At 36.3% G+C, this 13,841-nt stretch overlaps 2 protein-coding genes across 2 annotated transcripts; one reads left to right on the top strand and one right to left on the bottom strand.

Annotated features, from left to right (window-relative positions):
• Positions 1 to 1,300: 1,300 nt before the first annotated feature.
• Positions 1,301 to 7,949, bottom strand: LOC133333702 (elongation factor-like GTPase 1). Its single transcript, XM_061541989.1, has 4 exons — positions 7,031 to 7,949; positions 2,623 to 3,280; positions 1,506 to 2,560; positions 1,301 to 1,437 (listed from the first exon to the last, which is right to left on the bottom strand). The coding sequence occupies exons 1-4, from the start codon at positions 7,947 to 7,949 to the stop codon at positions 1,301 to 1,303; spliced, it is 2,769 nt and encodes a 922-aa protein (XP_061397973.1).
• A 3,340-nt stretch (positions 7,950 to 11,289) lies between these two features.
• On the top strand, positions 11,290 to 13,590 carry LOC133333700 (tyrosine--tRNA ligase, cytoplasmic). The gene is made up of 4 exons (XM_061541987.1): positions 11,290 to 11,490; positions 12,084 to 12,889; positions 12,948 to 13,274; positions 13,344 to 13,590. The coding sequence occupies exons 1-4, from the start codon at positions 11,290 to 11,292 to the stop codon at positions 13,588 to 13,590; spliced, it is 1,581 nt and encodes a 526-aa protein (XP_061397971.1).
• The last annotated feature ends 251 nt before the right edge of the window (positions 13,591 to 13,841 follow it).

Genomic DNA, 13,841 nt, shown 5'->3' with positions numbered 1-13,841 from the left:
CTGGCACTGACTGTCCCTTTTTACTCGTTGATCTCCCTTTTATAGCAAGCCCAACCACGTGCTCTAGAGTGGGATAACGGGAACTAATTTCGATCAACTTGTCACAACAACATTGCCTGTGATCATCACAACCAGAGGTTGTGAAAAGTTGTTTGAAAAACGGGGTTACCGTATTTGATAAGTTATTAAAATAAGTTTTATTTATTAAGAAGTAGGAGAACACATTGTGTGGGCAAAATTGAGTTCAACGTTTTTGGTCGTGTTAGTAATCCCCGATTTTATATGAAGGGGATTACTTGGAAAGGGTTATTTATAAATAAATAAATAATTGTTGAAAATAAATTTAAATTTGTGGTTTCCTTCCAAAACCAACTCCTTATGTGGACTTCCGAAACCAACTTCTTATGTGGACCCTACTTCTCAACCTTGATCCGTATTTCAAATTTCAACTTGTTAGCTCTATACGTTCACCTTCTACGAAATTTTAAAAAATTTAGTACATTTTAGTACTTTTCAGATTCTTATTATTCGAATTTCCAAAAATCATTTGGTGCATCTATCCTACACTCCATCGATGACCCTCAATCCAAATTTCAGAGTACTAGCTCTACTGATCGGTACCATATTTTGTAATTTTTAGATATTAGTGTTAGTACGAATTTACAAAACCCCAGCCTTATCTAATACCTTTGGAATAAGAAAGACCACAAATTTCAAGATTATAGATTCAGGCGTTTCGTCTGGGCGCCGGTCAGTCAATCACTTTAAACTTTAATTTATATAGATTGACCCTTTGTAGGGTAGGTATCAGAAGGAGGGTTCCGACGAGTCGTATATTCGGACTTATACAAATCGGGTAGTCCGAACTTTGTATTCGCCTGATTTTATAAAATAATTTTGAGGACAATTTTGAACATTAAACTAAGTTTGGAAGAAATATTACGATGTGCAATGTTTGGATGAAATAGGTTATTCCGTTCGAGAGTTATAACATTTGTAAATCAACTTCAAATTGTTTGAAACGGATTTGGTCCAAAGAAGCATTGGGTATAAAACCAATATTTCGATGAGACACATTTTTGCCGTATCAAAGTGTATATACCCTCATTAGCCATAAGGCTGAGTTTATAATGAATGCGATGAATTTTCTTATTTCTACGGAATACCATACCATACCAGCTATAACAAATAATTTATTATGTGATAACGGTTGTTCTAATGATCTTGAAATGGTAAAGCTATCCGCTTATTTATTAACGGGCACATGATAATAGAATCTTTATAAATTGTAAAATAAAAATTAAATAAAATGTATGCACTTACCTAAAACTTCAGCATTTACCACAATATTACAGCTATACATGGGACTGACTAAACGTTGAGGTTGATTCTGGAATGCCATGCGACAAACTTCCTTCGATGCAGTCAATACTTGACCTAAAATAAAAAAAATATTTAATACAATCGCATCACATATTTAGTAAAGAATGAAATAATATATCTACCCGAAAATGGTCCATAAGCCTTGGAATTCAAATCGTCACTGGTATCAACCGACCATTCGAGAACCATAAAACATACACCCTGTATTGGTTCTTCGCATAATGGTCCAGCTGATGTGGACAATTGAAAACCATTTACAAAAGAGCTGTTATAATCGCGACGAACATCTGAACACTCTTCCGAAGTTTTTGCTATAACATTCCAAATAGATGGATGTTCATAATCACTTAAGTTTAGTAAAATATTTGTCCCACAATGATGAGGACCGAAAGACCAAATACGTTCGACTAATTGTTCCGTAGTCAAATTAGTTAGTCCTTTTGCATCGAATTCTTTTAAACCGGTCACAAGTTGTGTTTTAATTTGTTGTAATAATTGTTTATGCTTCTCTGAGGAGTTCAATGATTTAGTTGCCGATAATTCTTTGAAGAATGTATGATATTTTTCCAAAATATCAATTACAGTTTGTGGAAGAGGTAATGCGATAACACGCAATGTGGATAATTTATTCAGCGTTTGTATTGTGGCAATTTTCTTGGTGACGTCTTTATCTTCCGAAGTCTTTACAATTGCTTCATTGACCATATCTACAGTAGCTTCAGGCACAATAGTCTCACGGAATGATACAATTGGTTTAGAGACATTTACTTTGATTTTGGCATAATTTTCCTCTAAGTCATGTACACATTTCTCTACATGTACTTCTCCCAGAGTGGCAATAACATGTTCGCCAGTCGGCTCTACCGATACCTGAACACACGCATCTGCCTGATTGAGTAATTTAAGGCCTTTAACTAGTTTCCGTATATCCGAGGGATTTACAGGTTCTATGGCAACACGGAAAATTGGTGTAGCCATAATGCTCAGTTCGCTAAATGAGGTGCAGTACATGGTGTTGCTTAAAGTACCCGACTTGACAATATCTTTTTCGAGACCACCAATGCCAACAATGTTCCCCGCAGGAACTTCATCTAAGGATTGTAATTCACCACCCATAAATAGATATAAATCTCCAATTGTTACTTCGCTGACATGGGGTGAGTCCAGGGAAAGGGAGCTTTAAGAATAAAATATATTTTAATAGACAGATTTTAGAATTTCTTTAATGACGAAACTTACTCTTCTTTTCGTGGATCATGTTTGGGTGCCAAATTATACAACTTCATGCCTTTCCTTAAGGTTCCACTAAAGATACGTGCAAAGGCAATAAAAACAAATTCTTGTTTTTCCTCTTCTAGCTTTTCTTCTTCCAGTCTTTTCTCCTCCTCCGCCTTGTCAGCTTCTTGTTGTGCTATTTTCTTTTCTTCCGTAGTCATTTGTTCAACACCGGTGGTTATATTTTCGACCGATTCTTGTTGAGCTGCGGCCAATTGTTTCCGCTCTTCAATACGTTTACGGACTTCATCGCGTCGCGTTTGTAATTCTTGTTCGGTCAATCGTTTCGGTTTATTTTGTGGTAAACTTTGTACATGAACCGGTGTCATTTTCGATACGAAAACAATGATATTTTCAGAATCTGATTTACATTGTTTTAAATCTTCTTTAAGAGCCAATGATTCTGGAGGATAAGTGCTTATATCGGCATTTTCGGGATATAGCAAGCGTTGAGCACGTTCATCACTGATTGTGTTGGGTGGTGGTACATGCTTAACAACCATTTCTAAAATGGTGCGATCAATTGGCAGCCATTGTCCTAAAACGGTTTTAATTTGTGCCTTTGGATCAGCCAGACGTAAATCGCGGGCCTGCAATTTAATACCCAGCTTTTCGGCAATTACTGAAATGAGAAAATAATAAAATTAAAATGGGGTTAATATTGTTCTAAATACACATATCTATACTAAAATTTTATATTGAAAGCTTCCACGATTAAAAAAATGCAAAATTGAAGGAATTTAATTTTACCAAAATACCGAGTTAAAATGGATATTATCGGACAAGCATGTCCACAGGTCAATATTCCAATTTCAGATATTTATTCTCAAACAAGTACAATTCATGGGTATCAATGGAAATCTCATTACGTGGGCTTTCGTGTGAATTTGTAGTATAAAAAACGCGCGTTCTATGAAAATTAACGAATAATTAAAAATGTATAAATCGAACATATAAAAACGAATGCAACCGAGAAAATAAATGTGAAATTAATCAAAAACTTTTGAAAATTACATTTAAGGAAGTAAAATGCTAAGGTTGCTATGCCAGTGTGAAACATATTCTGAGTTGATGGTTATTACCAAGGATATTATTTAGACAGATTATTACCGGAACAAGTCAACACAATTTTACAGGTGGATCATGTTCCAGGGTGTGGCCGTCCATAAAATGTACCAATGACTTGCGACGCAATTTTGTAGAGATGTATAGGCAACATTTTAATGGACAGGGGACAATAACATAATATGGATAACCTTGGATAGTTTTCGGTTTCGTAAATACTCAATTTTTTAAACTTTAGATTCCTTCGCCAAAGTTAACTTTGGATATTCCAAATTTACATGTTGCCTGTTACAAGTCCATTTCCAGCATATAAGGAAGGGAAAGGAAGAAGATGTTCTTAATTGAACACAAGCAGAATTTTCTTAAATTTAAAATTGATTTCTATGTCAAATTCCTCTGTAATTTGTCCGCCTTTTCTCTGTAATTAGTCCGCCTTTTGGGGAGTTTAAAACTTCTACCTATGACAAATCGAAGGAATAAATAGCTTCTGGGGAGAATATCCCAACAAGAAACTATGGGAACTGATGAGGATCAGTATAGTTTCTTTCTATATATGAAACGCGTCTAATTTAGGTCCCCTCTTGGATCGTTTTGAGTTTTTTTACCACATGTAACCGGTATTTTAGGTGGCAATTTCGGCTAAGCGACATACCCTCTTTTTAATTAGAATAGTATCTGTGGATAGCTGGCCTTCGGCCTGTTCCTTTTAATTAGAACAGTGTTTGTGGATAGACAGCCTTCGGCCAGTGATTTAAGACTTTCCTCAGGGACAGATGGTAATCCATATATCGGAATGTTCACTTTGATACGGGAAAAATGTGCCTCGTCGAAATATTTGTTTTAGACTCCATCTTTCTTTGGACGAAATCCGTTTAATACAGTTTGAAGCCGATTTACAAATGTCTGTCCGTCCCTTTGTCTGTCTGTTGTTGTTGTAGCAGCCCTATTGCTTTTACACAATGGACTGAGCTGACAGACATTGGCCGCGTCGTTTCGGATTGTAGACCCCTCTGTCGTGGAAACAGTTTGACTTAGTTCAAGGTCGAAAATGGGGAATATCGGTCCACTCTTTCTGGTACTCCCTCCATATAATAGTCAAGTATTATCATGCGAACGGACTATCCGATTTGAACCAAACTTTGTACAACCTATGGTCTCTACCAAGCCTAGATCAAATTCGAAGATGAGACGAATTGGTCCACTCATTCAGGCACTTCCCCACAACATTTTCAAAAAGTTTATTTTGTAATATCATGCGAACGGACTATCCGATTTGAACCAAACTTTGTAAAATCTATTAATTTACCAAGCGCAGTTGAATCTGACAACTTGGTCCACTCCTTCTGGAACCTCTCCCAAAAAGGGCCAACATCTTCAATATTTATAAATGCAATATTAGGCGATTCTATTATCTTTACAAAACCTAGATCAAGTCCTCCCCCAGAAAGGATCAATATTTTATAAACTTGTAAAATTTATTAAATTGAAGCAAATTGAATAAAATCATAAAACTCTTTGGTAAAAACATACTTTCGGTAAAGCGAATAATAAAACCTGTGCGTAATTCCGAAGACCTCCGCAAACCATAGGCTGGAAGTATTTATCTGTCGGCAACACCGGCTAACACTTTTTTTCCTGTTTTTTAATCAGGAGTTCAAACGCTCTAAATTTGTACCAAAGGAAAATGTATACCGTTGTTATCAGGCCCCAAGAGGTAGATGCGGTAAAAATTTTGAAACGGGGGGGCTTTAAACTAGACATAAAACAAAAATGTATATAGTTTTTTTTTAATTTGTAACCCAATTTCACAGGTTAATCCCGGTTATTTGACCCATTTAAACCAAAATATATCGGAAGTTCGATCAGATTTTTCTGAAATTTTTTCCACGGGGATATCTTTTTTTCTTAGGGGACGTACCCGGTTATATCCGGTACTACGGATCCGGTTAATATAATATGGGTATCATTTTAAAAGTTATAAAAATACCTTTCCATTGAGTGGTAATATGATGGGGTTATCTCAGATATAGTCAAAAAATGGGTTTTGGTCCCCAATTTTTTTGAAAAACTCTCTAAAAGTCGAACTTGGGTCCATTATAGTCCCCCTACAACCCAGATTCAAATGATAGACCACAATTTGCCCATTTCAAAATGGTGCGATATGTGGCTGTATCTGGATCAAAAGATATGGGCCTTAGAACCCTACAAAAACGGCTGTCGCATAGCCGGTGTGGGTATCTGTCCATAGGAGAAAGTCTTAAATTCCCGGCCGAAGGCCGGCTACACAAAAAAATATTCTATTTAGAAGGAGTTTCTGTCGCGTAGCCGGTGTTGGCATTTATCTATAGGAGAAAGTCTTAAATCCCGATATGTGGCTGTATCTGGATCAAAAGATATGGGCCTTAGAACCCTACAAAAACGGCTGTCGCATAGCCGGTGTGGGTATCTGTCCATAGGAGAAAGTCGTAAAATTCCCGGCCGAAGGCCGGCTACACAAAAAAATATTCTATTTAGAAGGAGTTTCTGTCGCGTAGCCGGTGTTAGCATTTATCTATAGGAGAAAGTCTTAAATCCCCGGCCGAAGGCCGGTCATTAAGAAAAATATTCCATTTAACAAGAGATTCAGTCGCGTAGCCGGTGCTGGTATCTGTCCATAGGAGAAAGTCTTAAATCCCCGGCCGAAGGTCGTCTACACAAAAAATATTCTATTTAGGAGGTTCTGTCGCGTAGCCGGCGTTGGCATCTGTCCATAGGAGAAAGTGGTAAATCCCCGGCCAAAGGCCGGTCACCCAAAAAACACCATGCAATTTAAAAGAAGATTCTGTCATGTAGAAAGATTTTCCTTGTTTTTATAGGGTTCTAAGGCCCATAACTTTTGATCCACAAGAGATACAGCCACATATCGCACCAATTTAGAAAGGGCAAATTGTGGTCTATCATTTGAGACTGGGTTGGAGGGGGACTATAATGGACCCAAACTCGACTTTTAGGGAGTTTTTCAAAAAAATCGGGGGTCAAAACCCAGTCAATGACAAGGTAAAGGTATAACCTTTAAAATGATACCCATTTTATATTAACCGGATCCGTAGAACCGGATATAACCGGGTACCCGTGCCCGAACTTCCGGGTCAAATAACCGGGTAACCGGGTACGTCCCCCAAGAAAAAAGGTATCCCCATAATTAGGGTAAAAATACTTTCCTCTGGAAAAAATTTCAATTTCAAAAATAGTTTTTACTAAACTAGAGTTGTTCCAATATATCTCATTTTTAGATATTTAGAAAATTTTTAAAAATTTTTTCACTCACTTGGGATTTTCTCCTTATCCTTTCTCACAGCAATGATGTCATATAAACTCCAAATATTCTCCAAAATGAATTGTACAAACATAGGCTTTTTGGCCTTTTCCTGGGCACCGGGTGCAGCACATTTTTTCTTGGCATTATAGTAGTAATCACCCCATAACACCTGTTCCAAATCATTTGCCGACATTTCCAAACGTTCCGCATAGGTGACAGCAAAATCTCGTACACTAAATGCCCAACCATCGTAGGCAGAACAAAATACAACATTACCAGCAGCCGGATTGAAATACAACATTGAATCATCACTATCCTCTAAAGCCGATTCATAATTGTCTTTATGACTAATATCCTCCTTGGCCAATACATCCGAAGCGAATATGCTACCCAACACGGCATTAACTTGTTCCAGAACTTGCATGATGTGAAAATATGCATCCAATGGGGTCATTTGTTTTTCCAAAATTAAACGATCGATTTTGTTCAGTACCAATACCGGCTTCAATTGTTCAACATAGACCTGTTGCAAACAGGCACGAGTCTGTGGGCAAACACCTTCCACAACATCGACTACAACAATTGCACCATCACACAAACGTACCGCCGTAGAAACTTCACTGGAAAAATCCACATGGCCCGGCGAGTCAATTAGATTTATAAGAAAATCCCTTTGATTTCCCAAACTTTGGTAGTACAACGAAATGCTGCTACTTTTCATGGTTATACCACGTTCCTGTTCATCTTGACGATTGTCCAGATAGCGCAGCTTCCCAGCCATACGTTGAGATATAATGCCATTGCTGGCCACCAAGGAATCAGCTAGAGTTGTCTTGCCATGATCAACATGGGCCAGAATGCAAATATTTCGCACAAGTTCGATATTCTTTTGTAATTTTACCAAATCGGACAGATCGACAACGGGCATTTTGCAATGATTTTTCAAACAAACAGCGATAAGAAAAAGAAAACACTTAAAATATTGGGTTTATAATAAATATGTATCACGCACGAAACCGGTACACCACGGGTTCTTAATACTGGACAGCGCGGATAAACTTTGCGAAAACAAAACAAAACCGTATGCACGTTAAGACCAAAAAAACGTGTTGAATGTTTTTGTTGATGTTGTGAAATTTGCAAACATTCACAATGACATGTAAACATAGAACGCTGAGTTATGAAATTCAAACAGCTGATTCGGGCATTCACAATAGGAACGGGGTAAATAACGACGTCCAATAAGAACGGTTCTTATTTAAGATTATTTTTGAATACATTTTGTGTGTGAGTTTCAGTGTTTTAAAATGAAAACAATTGTACTGTATCACATGAGGGTATAAAGGTGTACAGTACCAATTTTTCTAAGTTAATTTACGCTGAGGGTATATTGGTCCTAGATCAAACTTTCGACAAACTGTGATGGTCTAGTTATATGTATACGTCCGTCTATCATTACGATTTTTAAACAAAATACAGACCGCAGTTTTCGACCATCGATACGAAATTTAGCATGTATGTACGTTTCTATCCAAGAATGACACCTATATTTATACACTTATGGGGCTATATACACTTTGATACGACGAAAACGTGCGTCCATGGTATAATAATAGAAGGTAACAGCAAGTGTTGTTGTACAACAAACGATACAACAACCACATGGAAATTTGTTTTTGTAAGTTATACTAGTGTCAACGTCGTTTGACAGAAAAATGTAAACAAACAAATAAATTATATTTATTTTGAAAATAAAATATTTTCGAATCCTCAAAATAAATTTTGAAAAAATTAAATGAAAATCTATCAAATTCATATTTCTATCGCTTCCACAACTTTCCTATAATTGATCTATTGCCACTTATATGTGTAACACATATGAAAATGCAGGGAATTGCGAGTTATTCAATGAACAAGGATTTGCTTCCTCAAACTTCCCAACAGGCATATTGAGTAAAATGAATTCGTGAGGACATTTAATAAAGAACAATTTCGAATTGTATGCGTTCCCAATTTTCCTGTTGGGTGATTTTTAAAAACATAATTTGTCAAATTCATATTGACACTAGTATTACGTTGGAATCAAATCAGCTGGGACTTGCTGTTACCTTTTATAATTGTACCATGACGTGCGTCGTAGAAATAGTAATTAGACACCATGATTCTTTGGACATAATCCGTTTCGGAAAATTTGGAGTCGATTTACTAAAGTCCATCCGTCTGTCTGGCCGGCTGGTACCTACGATAACTCTCGAAGGAAGTAACCGATTTCATCCAAACTTTGCATATCGTAAAATTTCATCATCGAAGATGGGGAATATCGGTCCATTCCTTCTGACACCACCACAACACCAGCCCAAGCCTAGAATAAGTCCAAAGATGAGACCCATTGGTCCACTCCTTCTGGTACCTGCCCCACAAATGGTCAACATTTTCAATATTTATGAATCCAATATTCGGCGAATGATATGTCCGATTTGAACCAAACTTTGCACAAGCTATTATCTTTACCTAAGGTGAGACCCATTTATCCACTTCTTCTAGTGGTGGTCAATATTTTCCATTTATACTATATTTATAAAAGAGTAGTGATTGATTAAACGATTCATCAATGCCCCGACGAAACGGCTGAACCTAGAACCTTGAAATTTTGGGTCACTCATAGTCCCAAGGTGTCAGATAAGGCTGTGTTTTGGGAAATTCGTACTAGAACGAAAGGAAAAGTACAAAATAGGTGTAAATATGTTACCATTTGTATTTGGCGAACCGGTGGAGCTGGAACTCTGAAATTTGGATTGGGAGTCATTGATGGACGGTAGATAGATGCACCAAAAGGTTTTTCTACTAAAATGTACTACATTTTGTACAATTTCGTAGCATGTGAACGAAAAGAGCTAAAAATTGAAATTTGGAATGCAAATCAATATTCCAGAACCTAAAAGAATTCACTCATTTTTTGCTACTTTTTACTCGAAAGCAGTTCCCGAACCCACAAAACTGGTAAAACATTGAATCAAATTTAAGAGAGCACAAAACAAAATGGCGTTCTCTTTGTAAACTTTTTACTAGAAAAATTTGTCCGAGTAAAAATGGTAAACAGGAATGCTAACTTCTGATTGGTTGTTATGTTTATTTTGAAATATTGCCATCTAATTTTGGCATATTTTCTAGATTTGCGTTCCTGAACTTTTCAAAATCTTTGTACTCTGGAGAGCTTTTTTGAAATGTTTCCCTTTTACTAGCTTTACTACCAAAAAAGTACTGGAACAGACCATATGTATGTTCTTCTGCCATAATAAATTATTTTTGTCGGTTTTTCACTGGTTGATCTCATGGTACTATTATAAAAGGTAACAGCAAATCCCAGCTGATTTGATTCCAACGTAATACTAGTGTCAATATAAATTTGACAAATTATGTTTTTAAAAATCACCCAACAGGAAAATTGGGAACGCATACAATTTGAAATTGTTCTTTATTAATGTGCTCCCGTATTCAATTTACTCAATCTGCCTGCTGGGAAAGTTTGAGGAAGCAAATCTTTCTTGAAGGAATTACTCGCTATTCCCAGCATTGTCATATGTGTTACACATATATATGGCAATGGCTCAATTAAAGGAAAGATGTGGAAGCGATAGAAATATAAATTTGATAGATTTTCATTCATTTTTTTCAATTTTTATTTTGAGGATTCGAAAATATTCCATTTTCAAAATAAAAATAATTTGATGATAATTTGTTTGTTTGTTTACATTTTTCTGTCAAATGAGTTGACACTAGTAGAACTTACAACAACAAATTTCCATGTGGTTGTTGTATCGTTTTTTGTACAACAACACTTGCTGTTACCTTTTATTATTATACCATGGGTTGATCTAGAGGCCACAATTATGTTACGAACATCAAGATATTTAATACGGGAAGGCCTGGCTATCGATGATTCGTAGTGTATGTTTTTTAACATTTTAATTATTAATAACATTTAAATTTTTTATTAAATTAACTTTTTTAACGAATTTTAAAAAATATTTAACGTTAAAAATAATTTAGACGAACATATGGCGAACATATGTTCCATGCCACACGTCAAACTTAAAGGAGCCATTTCAAAATGAACCTTTCTCTATTCATGTCAATATGACATTTTACTCACTGCTGTCATAACACTCATCGAATATTTGTCCACGTTTTCGAAAGTTGCATCGGTTCGGTTTCCATAGATTTTGTTTTGTGACTCCTGGCATTTTTTGCTTTAATTGTTGACCAAAATGACGACACTAAGTCCAGAGGAGAAGAAAACCCTGATTACCCGTAATCTTCAAGAAGTCTTGGGTGAAGATAAACTCAATACGATATTGAAGGAACGCGACTTGAAAATATACTGGGGCACAGCCACTACCGGTAAACCCCATGTAGCCTATTTTGTGCCGATGTCAAAGATTGCCGACTTCTTGAAAGCAGGATGTGAAGTGAGTCTATAATAAAAATAAAAGTTTTGTTTTGTAAAGCGACGTATCGTGGACACAGTGATGGGTGGTTTACTGGGTATAGTAAATTACCTATTTAATCAGATTTTTTGATACGTGTGCGAGATCCTGGCTATAGCCTTTACCCTTTTAAATGGCATTAGAGATGATCCTGGTCACATTTGTGTAGCTTTTTCCATTCTCAATAAAAGAAAGCTATTTGTTTATAATTTTTAATGAAAACAAATATAATTGTATAAACATGAGTCATAAACATTTTTAGAAAGGTAAGAAACTATGTATGTTAACAAGGCTTAAAAACATGGGAATGTGAAGTTTGTCTATTATCAGAAAGAAAGGATTCCGCAAACAATATATACATATTTATTTTTAATCAGAGGTACCGGACCCATGACATGTTACATTAAACCATTTCGGGGATTACATCAAGAAAGATTTCAAGCATCGAAATTTGTTATTCGAAATAGTAGTTAAAAAAGGAACCATTATAGAGCCTCACGTGTATGCGATCAGAATACATCTTTTTATTTGATGTGTTTCCATTTCAGTTCTATTTACTCTTTCTTTTATTTTAGGTCACAATTCTTTTTGCCGATTTGCATGCCTACTTGGATAACATGAAGGCACCATGGTCTTTGTTGGAATTGCGTACAAAGTACTATGAAGCTGTTATCAAGGCTATGTTGTCCTCTATTGGAGTGCCTTTGGAAAAACTAAAGTTCGTTAAGGGAACCGACTATCAACTTTCGAAAGAATATACCCTTGATGTGTACAGACTATCGTCGGTGGTGACTCAACACGATGCTAAAAAAGCCGGTGCTGAAGTTGTCAAACAAATCGAATATCCATTGTTGTCGGGTCTCCTTTATCCCGGTCTTCAGGCTTTGGATGAAGAATACCTTAAGGTTGATGCTCAATTCGGTGGTGTCGATCAACGGAAAATCTTTACATTCTCAGAAAAATACTTGCCCCAGTTGGGTTATGAAAAACGTATACATTTCATGAATCCTATGGTACCCGGTTTGGCTGGTGGCAAAATGTCATCGTCCGAAGAAGATTCTAAAATCGATTTACTCGATTCACCCGCTAATGTTAAGAAGAAGTTGAAGAAGGCTTTCTGTGAACCTGGCAATATCACCGACAATGGTCTGTTGTCATTTGTGAAACATGTTTTGTTCTCTTTGTTCAAAGAAGGTGAAGGCTTCGAAATCAATCGTTCCGAAGAGAATGGTGGTGATATTACATTCAATAATTATGCCGACTTGGAGCAATACTTTGCCGATAATAAATTGCATCCAGCTGATCTTAAGGCTACCGTTGAAAAATATATCAACAAATTGTTGGAACCTATTCGCAAGGAATTCGAATCACCAGAACTTCAGTAAGTTAAAATTTCTGCTTAGAGAAGAGGGAATTGATATTTATTTCGTTTTAACTAGGAAATTGAGTGCTGCCGCATACCCTCCACCCACTAAAACCAAGGGTGGTAATGCCGCCAATGCTGCTGCACCTGAAGAAGATGGTCCCCATCGTTTGGACATTCGTGTGGGTAAAGTTATTGAAGTTCAACGTCATCCTGATGCTGATACTTTATATGTCTTGAAAATTGATTTGGCTGAAGAACAACCACGTACCATCATCAGTGGCTTAGTTAAATTTGTTACCGTTGAAGAACTCGATCAACGTTTGGTAGCTGTCTTGTGTAATTTGAAGCCTTCCAAAATGCGTGGTATCTTGTCTGAGGGCATGGTTTTGTGTACATCAAAGTGAGTTTAGTAGATTTCATTTAGTTTGTAAATTATAAATCACAGTGATAACATATTTGTTGTTTCCAGTGCGGATCATACTGTTGTGGAACCCATCATTGTCCCAGCCACAGCTGCACCCGGCAGTCGTTTAGCATTTGAGGGCTTCAGTGGTAAACCTGATGAACAATTAAATCCCAAAAAGAAGGTGTGGGAAAAACTATCTGTGGACTTTAAAACCAACAATGACGGTTTAGCTGTATGGAAGGATAATTTCCTTTTGACTCCCGAGGGAGAAAAATTATCAAGCAAATTAGCCAATTGTTGCATTAAATAAATCACATGTTCCCTTTGTTATGATCAACTCCCAATGGCATTGGCATTTACTTTATGTTCTTATTTATTTTTACTTTTGATTTTTTACAATTTTATACAATATCGTTTTAAGCTTAACAGTTACACAAAACCCCTATTCATTAAAAAATAAAAGATAATGCTTCTGTGAAAATTCACGTCTTTTGGAAAACAGAATACTATCTTGTTTTGTGAGGACATATTAGAACATAATAATTTTTTATTCACACATTA

Source organism: Musca vetustissima, unplaced genomic scaffold (assembly GCF_032173495.1).
Source record: "Musca vetustissima isolate MV318-11 ecotype Yass unplaced genomic scaffold, APGP_CSIRO_Mvet_v1 utg119104, whole genome shotgun sequence".
Taxonomy (NCBI): domain Eukaryota; kingdom Metazoa; phylum Arthropoda; class Insecta; order Diptera; family Muscidae; genus Musca; species Musca vetustissima.
Note: the sequence above shows the minus strand (reverse complement) of the source record. Positions and strands in the feature narration are given on the sequence as shown.